Genomic DNA, 10,285 nt, shown 5'->3' with positions numbered 1-10,285 from the left:
CCTGTAAATCAGTATTGATTTTTGGATGGTGTAAGTCTTACTAGAATGTTGCCGCATAACTCCACTTAAATACCATTAATTTGGAGGCTAACATTTTTAAAGGTTGTGAATGAACAGAGGTTGATCCAAAATTTGCATTTGATTTACATGTGAACAACAGATTCACAAATAAATAAATACTATACACCAGACAATAAAGGAGCTATTAAATCTGTTACAGAAAACTACCTTTTTATCCTCTTGGAAGATACTTAATAAACTATGTCCTATATTCACCTAAACGATACTTGCTTTAAATATTCTAATAGGTCTAAATATTTTAATTACTTTATCATTAGTGAATTGTGGCTACATTATGCATTACACTTACTTGAATGTAGCTACCTGTGTGTAAAAAATTATGCAACTGACATCTTTTCAGTAAAGCAGCCCACTTTTAGTCGTAATTAGTGACGTTTTACTGTGTTACATCTCATTTTGCTTTAACTGAAAATTATGCAACTTAGGCATAAAAAAGAAAAGTTATGAAGACCAGAAACCTAAATACAAATTTCACATGATTTAGAACCAAGCTAAATAAACACACAAAAACTCTACAACATGGGAGGGTGAAGGAAATGAAAACAATTGCAAAGGTATTTATTGAGAAATAGTAAAGATATACATATTTTTACAAGCTTTTAATATTAATTTACATTTCTTTAAATTATGTAGGCCCCGATAATCTATACTTTACTAATACATAACAGAAACCCTTGACATTGTGAGATGTCCATAATGTTACCATAGTTGGGAGTCAAAATGCAACTTTGGCTCATGATGCTTAAGTTTGTTTTCAAAAGAAATACTAAATGCCATATTCACTGAGAATGTAGGCTTGTCATAAACAAATGTGCTTTAAAAAAACAACTTCATATAGGAGCATGCTGTTGACACTATTCTGAATCTTAGCTCATTGCAGACTAAGGAGAAAACATTTTTAGAGACAGTTATTATCTACTTGTTGTGTGCAAACTGTATGATTCTAAAATATGTTTTTGCCTCTGAATTTGATTTACAAAATTTTGCAGGGGCATAGTGTCCTAATTGTATGCTATAATACTGTAGCCAGGCCACCTATTTTGTTACTGAAATTACATGGTCTTGATATTTTTAAGGTGCAACACAAGGTGGTTATCTTTCGTAGTAATATACCAAGCTGTATACATAATAGCCGAAAACTCACTTTAGTTACAGAACATTTTTCAAACTGGTTTACAATAAGGCACAATATTCCATATGTCAATAGGAGGTGGAATTGCCAAGGGGTTGGTTTTGTGTTTGTTAGTTCAGTTTTCATTTTTCAGATTAGAAAGGAAGAGGATTTTCTGTTCCTAAGGTGGGAAGGGAAGAGTTCTAGTTTGTGCATTCTCAACGTCCCATGGCCAAGCTGTGATGCTGGCTCGTGGGCCTGCACCATTGTTGTGCCAGACAAGCTGTTCTCCATCAACCTTGCATTTAGGTTTTATGCCGGCAGCCTCTTCTGAACACAGAATCAGAAAAAGAGATGTGTGTGAGAAACTGTACGGGGTGATGCAACCAGCCAGCTTCTCTTTGCCCTTTCAAGGGGTGTTTGTTTCTGCACCTGCAGATTTAGCAGCATAAAAAGCCTTGCTTGTTTGACATGAAAAGACCTACAAATTTCGATGTAATGCCACAATTCTATCATTTAAAGAAACCAGCTATACAGTAAAGATAATTTGTTTTTATTCACAGTAATAAATATTTAAGGTTTTAGTGCACAACATAATTAAGTACTGATAATCAAGGCAACACTTAAATTTTTTTAACTGCTATTTTCAAGCTAAGGGCCAACAGAAGTATAAGATTTACTATCATTATTTTTATATTATTAAAAGTGTTCCAACTTTAATTTGCCTGGAATAGTACTTGGGGCAGAGGCAGCCAAAAGCTACAAAATTTAAAGGATAAGTAAGTTTAAGGTTTAGATGATGAAATCACAATCTTGTACAAAATTGGCATCTCAGTACCTTTCTACCCAATATAAACATGGCCTTAGCATTCAGTAAAGAAATACAGGTTTGTAGCCTAAAGAAATGAAATCATATTTCCACAGCGAATGTTGTGATCTGTGAGCAAAATGTAGACTTTTTGAAGCCACAGAGGCCTCAGTTGATGAACTCATGAACCAGCCTCTGGCGAGGGGCATTGACTAGTAGCCTGACTCCAGGATCCACATTATGACATTTTAAACACAGAACTGCAGGTGCAGACACCATAAAAATACTCTAGTTCTTAAAGTCTTAAATTTCCACAAGGGAAATCATGTCATAGGAAATAAGAGGAGAACCTGTGTCGTGTTCCCAACATGGGCTACACATAAGGAAAAAAACCATGCAAACACAACGACGATGGGCTCTTCTTGTAATGAATGCCATCCATTGTGCAGTGACAATACAGGCAGAAACTAACATATGCAAGTCTGTCATAAGGAGAACCTGCATTGATGTATTCAGATGGAGAACCAGGTACGATTTTACTGTTGTCATTTCAGCAGTGAGGCCAAGATCCAGCTCACTTGCTAATTTAATTTATGATGATATTCTAGGTAAAATTTTCATAGGCCCATTGCTTTCATTAGACACCATCTGGGAGATCTGCCTTCCATTTCTGATGATATTATCATTTTTGCAATGGCATTGGGAATAAATATACTTAGCTTTATTTTAAGCCATGTGCTCTCAATCTGAATTTTATGCCATGTTGATGGCATATTCTAAAAAAGTTTGTGATAACTGCTCATGATTTGCATGATAATATCCTCCTCTATGCAATTTACACATATCAAAAGTCTCAACCTCAAAACTGTGCAAGTTGTCATGAATATGGCTCTTAGTTTTCTCCAGTAAAACTGTAGAAGGGGTACTTGAGACTTCTACATACATTTCACTTTCTAAGTAAAGGTCCCACAGTCTTTCCCAAACCTTCCGCTCATGGTTGGATGCGCAAATAGTTGCCTCATACAATTATTGGAATTATTAAGAACCCAAATAAAACACAAGCTTTCCTTTATTATTGTTGTTTTCTTATTGCAACAAATACTCAGTTTCTTGCTGATGCAGTAATTAAGCTTTGAGAGCTTGACTTCTTTTAAATTTGGTCATGTTAAGAATCATCACAAAGGTTTTTTTTTTTTTTTTTTTCATTATCTACAGAGATTTTAACCAAAGTTACATTGTAACACACAAATGCTGTCTTGTCTTTAAGGCACAACACATCAGTATGAACATTCTGTTTGCCAAACTTAAAAAAGAGACAATATTATATTCCCATTTCCCCTCCCATTCCCCTCCCCAACAAATGAAAGAAAAATTGCATCCACTTTGAAAGTCAGCTGCTAATAAAGTCACAGTAAATTATTTTCATCAATAATTTACACAAATTACAGGTCTAAATAGGACTGTCCTTATACAGTCTGAGTGCATTCCAATTCAGATTTTCTGGGCTAGGTAGGCTAAAGTCAGATTCAAACCTCAGGGCTGAGAAGATCTCCCATTTTGAGGAATGTTGTTGACCACCTTGTCAGACGGAGCATGTGTGTTGCTGCTTTGCCAGGGTAAGAGTTCTCTGCTAAAGCTGCTCATTCCAGTTTGGACTCATTTGGTGTGTACCAGCAACTTCCACAGATTTTTAAAAAACCCATTAAAGTGTTGTAAATATAAGACCATAGAGTTTCTTTTCTGTAGCACTAAAGTTTAACTCCATTCAGCAATCTGAATTCTTCATTCTGGAATTTTTATTCCAAATATGATTTCATCCATTAAGACAATTTATATGTGTAGAGCCAGAGGCATTGAATCACACATAAAAATTCAGTGTACTTGAAATATAAAAAATGGATCTCCGGCTAAAGAACACAGTTACAAATACTCTAATTCCAGTGCTTGGTGGAGAGCCAGGAGGTCTGAGTGACTGGATATCCTCCAGAAGGGCATGTTGTGCTGTGTGGTTAGGAGAAGGAGGGATGGGAGAGAGAAGGGGAAGGAATGAGGCATGGAGAGAGATCACAACCATCGTCTCAATGAAGCAGCACCCACACAGGGATGTGTGGTCCACCCAAATTCAGGGGAGGGAGTTTAAAGGTGGGATGATCATATGTGAAGGCTTGGCAGCACCAATATGGCACTGTCAAAGTAACAGAGAAATAGATCTGAACTGGATTTTAATGAGAATAATAGCAAATGTTAACATTTCTTAGATAGTTTAATATTTATTTTGGAAGTATCACTACCAACAACAACATCTGGGAAAGCAAGTGGGCATCAAAATCCTACCTGGCTGATGGAAAGCAAGTTTTAATCAGTGCATCACTCCTATGGGCCTCTCAGTTAAAAATAAAATGAAACAAAATGATAAACTTCTTAATTTTGGTAATCTAGGAAGAAAAGAGGGTGAATTCCTTTCTGTATAAAAATAATTTGAAGCAAGACCATATAAAGTAGAAAAAAAATGTGGGGATTATAACTTTCTTACTTGTCTGGGACAACCAATAACTTAAGCCAGTAGAGTCGACCTGATTTATTTCACTGGTGTAGAATTGAGAGAAAGTACCCTAGCATACATTTTCAATGGGGAAGATATCATCTCCAAAGGGACACAAATGAGTTCTTGTGGGGCAGAAAATCTTAGCCATTACAGTGGTTTGTGGCCCTCAAAAGATATACTATAATAGTATACAGTACATATGTGGTATTAAAATTTGATGAAAGGGAGTAATTAGAAAAAAACTGTCTTTAGACCCCACTGGCGATGATAATGACAAAGAAAAAACACTGCACTACAGGAACTGACAAAACAAAAGCATGATTTGTAAGTTTGGGCTGATGACATCTTCTAGAATATGTATGTATAAAATATTCATGTATATAAGGGAAATGCATATATAGATATAAAACATGCAAAGATATTTTATTTAAGAACTAAGTAGCATAATAATCCTTATTGCTATATATCCTTGCTGCACACTATGGTAGCCACCAGCCACATGCGGCTATTGAGCACTTGAAATGTGGTTAGTCCAGTTTAAAATACATAATGAATTTCAAAGACTGAGAACAAAACAAACAAACAAAAAAGAATGTAAACATGACTCCAATAATTTTTACATTAATTAGATATCAAGACAATTATTTTGGGTATACAGGGTTGACATGTTATTAAAATTAATTCTGTTTCTCTTTAATTTTGTAAAATGTGGCTTCTAGAAAATTTCGAACTCCATATACAGCTTGTATTAATATTATATGTTTCTATAGAAGAGTGCAGTTAGACATTCCTATTCCTAAACTTTGACATTTCTTCTTAAATTTCTCAAACAAAATATGTATAGGTCAAATTAAGGCACTGAAATTCACATAGAAGTAACATTTTTTTCATTCAGCTCAGATCTATTTGTAACAACAAAACAGTACTTAACATTTCTGCACATGCGATTATCGCTACATCCAAAGAAAAGCATGCATTCTGGGTACGAGAGAAACCAACCACCTCTGTTTTAAAATAGAATAATAAGCCTTCACCATCACCAAAACTGTACCTACATAAACAACCATTTGGAAATAGCATTCTATCTGAGATTCTTTTCCATTCAGGGTCATGCCTTTCCCTCCTGAAGTTTTAGGTATAAAGTAGATGGTATAACAACTGGTAAACCAAATCTATGCTGTGGAAAACAGGTAGACTCGGTTAAGTTTTAATTGTCAAAAGCATATAGTGTTACTGGTTTGGAAAATTGAATTATATTAGTCCTTACCTATATATACGTGAATTTAATTTGTATAGGCTAAAAGACACGTAAATTTAGCAGGAGTGGGGCTGTATTACTAATCATTGGCTGCTCTTTGTTGTGTATAACTATGGTGCCAATAACAAAAATCACAACATGGACTCAGGACATTGACAGACTCCAGAAGATATTTCAGTTGAGTGTGACTGGAAGCATTTCAAGTAGCAGTCAGCAATGAAAGCTGTATTTCTTGAGGCTGCAGCCCTGACCTCATACAGGACGTGCTTGGGGCTAGTGTGCTGTCTTGGGTCATTGACACTGCTAATGAAGGCTGAGGTGTTCTGTGGGAGGCAGAGCCTCAACCCACTCTCTTAAATGTAATCGAAAAGCAAGTATGGCTGCCAGTACTGTCACCAAACCTTCTAAAGTGGAAGTGCTTTCCTTTTCTCCATTTTGCTTGATTTAAACAGACTAGAACATACATCATTTCCTTTCTCTTTCTCTTATAGCCATAAACTTTTCTATAAAACTGTTTGTTTATGTTGACTGTTTTTTGAAAACAGGTAAACACTCCAGCACATGCAAGCGGCGAAGGCTTTATCAGATGATGATTTAAAATCTCCTTAGGGTGATACAGATAACATTCTTTCTGTGTAAAACAGTATAGGCTGGCATGTCATTGTTTAAAAATACTAATTCATCATCTGGCTTTGTTTTGTTTTGTAAATTCTATCACTTTTATCTTGGCTAGTTGATATTTTTCTATCATTCGGTGAAGGCAGCAGTAGATCTTAGAGTGGAGTTGACTGACAGTCTGGTGGTGGGGGCCAATCCTGATATCATTCTTCTTTTGATGTTGAACCAACCATTTAATGGTTTTTAATTGCCTTGGTTTCTTCTTCAGAAATATGGGCCAGATGAAAAGCCTTATTAAAATACTTAGGGCCTATGGGATCTTCTGAATGTGTTCAAAGCCAGCTGCTTGGCTTCAATCAAGTACCACTGGCTCACCAAAACAAATGAAACTCCTCTAGGAGATGTGAGGCACATTACGGCTAAGATAAGTTGGTGCAAAAGGATCTGAGCAATACATCCCATTTCAGTAGCACTTATTAAAAATCTCTTGTAGCAGTTTTTCTTCAGCTATTAAATCTGCCCTCAGCATTCCTTATCATGGAGCATGCCTACTTCCAGGCACTCACGAGGACCATATGGCATGCAGGTCTCATGAACTACTCACATGACTTTTGTATGGAGCTCATTAATCTCTATCTTGCTAAATTTCACGTGATTAACAATGGTTATTCTCCCCTCCATCTTTCTTGCAGATCCCCTGGCTCATCTATATCTATGCACATTGTATGTGTATTAATATATACATATGCATCTATATAAGCATGTATATACATGCCCACACAAATATATATGTTACTATATATATTTACTATATGTATATACATTCAAATATGTAAATAAATATAACTAAATTTCCCTGCATTTCCTATCAAATTTCAGGCAAAAAATGCTAAACTCCAAATGGTTTATTTGAATGTAAGTATTGACCCTCTCATGCTCTTATTGCTTTGCATCTATAAATTTAAATCACTTGTCAAGCTGCCATTGGGCCAAACTACAGAAATGCAAACAAAAAGGCTTGCATTAGAAGTATCACACCGACATTGTTTGAGACAGGTTACCTTTTTTGCTGCCTGTTCTTCTTCTACACCATCCCCAATTACAACATACACTACTTTTCTGCCAAACCTTTGCATTATTCGTTCAAAGCAACTTTCTTTTCCTGGAAGATAAATGAGATAAAGTTCAGAGTGAAGTTACCTGGTTAGCGGCATGCTCCTCATCTCGGCCATCTCCAATCACAACATAAGTTATGTTAGTGCCAAATCTGGACACTATACGCTCAAAACAGCTTTCCTTGCCTGAAAAACAATGCACTGCTTATTCTTCCAGCCATTGCATTCATTAACCTAAAGATTCATAAAGTGTTAAGTTAATGCCCCTTGAACATCACTTGAACTGGCTCACAACCTCTGGGTTCATGAAATCAACACATATTTGAATAACGTAAGGCGTTACTTTGGACAGATGATTAAACAAATGTGTTTCACGCTCCAAAAATATCGATAGGGTTAAGCATTTGACCTAGAGAAAATATTAGTATGTTTTTCTCCACCAACAGAGTATTGGGGCAACTTTACAGGCCACTGTAGGTTTTAACCTTTGTTTGTTTAATTCTGTAAATCAGTTTTAAGTAGCATAGACAAGTCAGCTAAATGTGTTCTAGAGAAAAACTGAAGGTTCACCACTAAAAAAAGAGGAAATACTAAGAAGTGAATTTACCTTGATAAACAACTCCTTTCTTCAAGTGGGTGAGAGTTAGCCTGCTCAAATAACTTCTGCTAAGGGTGCTGTCTGACTGGGCCACAGTACTGACAACACTGGTATCCTCTTATTGCACTACGGGAACATCACCGTGGAATTTCTACATATTCTTTGTTTTTAAAACATTGGCATTATTCTCTAAATTTCACTCCCAGAATGTTCATGCAGTCATGGCTACTTCTGCCTTTTTTCTTAATCTGATGGTTCAGAACTCCAAAAAATACTAGCTTAAAGGAAAAAATAAAAATGAGTTTGTTTCAGATTAAAGAATATAAGGAACTATTTCGCCAACAGAAGGAATATTGTCTTTACTAAAATAAATGTTTATTCTGCTATAAAATTATTTGATTCATCAAAAAGCAAAATTACTTTCTATTAGTGCTGCTGACATAAATACACACATCTAGATTAAAAATGTATGGTACTGATATCCAGGCTCTGAACTGCAGTGCTTATGACAATGTGAAATTCACTCTACGGAAGCTTGGCTCTCCTTAACTGTACCCTTGAAACAGCTGCCACTGGAGGCTCCTTTTGCCAGGGCCAACATCAGACCTCCTCAAAGCCCAGGGCAGGTTATTTTTGGTGGGGGATTTTAGGATTTTGAACTTCTCTTGTCAATGTGCCAGAGCCTAAGTTTGTTGACCTTCAAGGCGTATTACACAACCCATTTATTTTCCCAAGTATTTCCTTGACAGATAGTGGAATACATCAGTTTTAAGTCTTTCAATACGGCAGAAGTTGATGAAGTTTTGCTTTTGAATGTTTATTAGAAGTTGGAGTCTGCGAGAAAGGCACTTAAAAATCAAAGATGGCTCCACAAACGGATATTATCTAAATAAACAAGGTTGTGGTTCTTTGATTGCTACTGCACATTTTTGGAAATGCAGATTTCCAGTCACTCATGTGTTATGAATATTCCTATTATGTTTTCTGATTCATAAAATTCTTTTAATTTTTTTCTGTAATTAAGGGCACTAGTTCAATCCATCAAAGAATGCCCTGCAAAGACAAAATTGTATTTTTATCTTGGATCTAGATTACTGCATATGCAAGGAGGCAACATTATACGCCATACTAATTAAACTATTAAATACAATGGCTAGAGATATTACATATTATTTAGATAACATGTGCTGTAATATTCTGTGAAATAAAAGAATGAAATATCTATACTCAGATACTGAGTTCTAAATGTCACTAGGCAACAGTTCTCAAAAAGTTCTTACATGTACAATGAGTTGCAGGCGACTTTGTAATTTGAACTTTATCCAAATTTGTTTCATGTGCTAAGTGAAATTGCTGAAAAAGGGAACCATGCAGAGACACACAGATGTGGACACATTCCATACAGAGTTTCAAATAATTTCCTTACCTATTTTAGTTGCACTGTAAATATTCTCAATGGGGAAAGCACCTCCTAAACTATAGAGTAGAACCTTCGCAAGTGCTGGGATCAGTTGGGTTGTCGTTACCAAGACATTTACGCAGTTACTCCTAAAATAGGGAGGAAATATACATGTTTGTTTTCTAATACTAAATAACTTCTAATAGATTTAAAATTGTCACTGTGGTCTCTAAATTCCTTAATTAATGGTCCCTTTCAATATTCATTAGCTATTGCCTATCAGCAGACAGACACTCCTCCAATAATGGCAGATTATTAAGAAGAATATACAAACCCATGACTATACTGTGATGCTTAAAGTTCTACAAAATATTTTGTCAAAACAATATGCTATTAGAAGTCATATGTAGGTAAATGTTACAGAATGAAAACATGGTAGAATGAAATAAAGTACAGGCTTTTAAAGTTTCGAGATGTGGTTTAGATGTGAACTTTCATGACTTGCACTGTGTGATATTCAGAGTTACATTTCTTTTTAAATTACAAACACTGTATATAGTTGTAACAGGAAAATTTGTAAAAGACAAATATAAAGAAGAAAACAAAAAGCATTAATTATTATTTAACCATCCAGAGATAACTGCTCTCTCCATTTCATGCATTTATTTTCAATGTTTCTGTTCATATACAGATTTTGTTCTCCCACTGGGAACATTCTATATATTCAATTTTGTATTGTACTTTATGTATTT

The 10,285-nt window shown here is 35.4% G+C and overlaps 1 protein-coding gene across 9 annotated transcripts in view; it reads right to left on the bottom strand.

Moving 5' to 3' along the window:
- Positions 1-604: 604 nt before the first annotated feature.
- EYA4 (EYA transcriptional coactivator and phosphatase 4) overlaps positions 605-10,285 on the bottom strand; it is a 288,680-nt gene continuing 278,999 nt past the window's right edge. For 4 of the 9 annotated variants that reach the window (XM_055264419.2, XM_055264429.2, XM_055264465.2 and 1 more), the window contains 3 exons: positions 9,561-9,682; positions 7,483-7,583; positions 605-4,001 (listed from right to left, as the gene is read on the bottom strand). In XM_055264419.2, the coding sequence (XP_055120394.1) occupies positions 3,921-4,001; positions 7,483-7,583; positions 9,561-9,682 (304 nt within the window). In that variant the 3' untranslated portion in view covers positions 605-3,920. Of the gene's footprint in view, positions 4,002-7,482; positions 7,584-7,621; positions 7,738-9,560; positions 9,683-10,285 lie in introns of all 9 variants that reach the window. The other 5 variants (XM_055264439.2, XM_055264456.2, XM_055264492.2 and 2 more) reach the window with 2 other exon arrangements.

This window comes from Symphalangus syndactylus, chromosome 2, assembly GCF_028878055.3.
Source record: "Symphalangus syndactylus isolate Jambi chromosome 2, NHGRI_mSymSyn1-v2.1_pri, whole genome shotgun sequence".
Classification (NCBI taxonomy): domain Eukaryota; kingdom Metazoa; phylum Chordata; class Mammalia; order Primates; family Hylobatidae; genus Symphalangus; species Symphalangus syndactylus.
The sequence above is the reverse complement of the archived record's forward strand: the minus strand, read 5'-3'. Positions and strand labels throughout refer to the sequence as shown.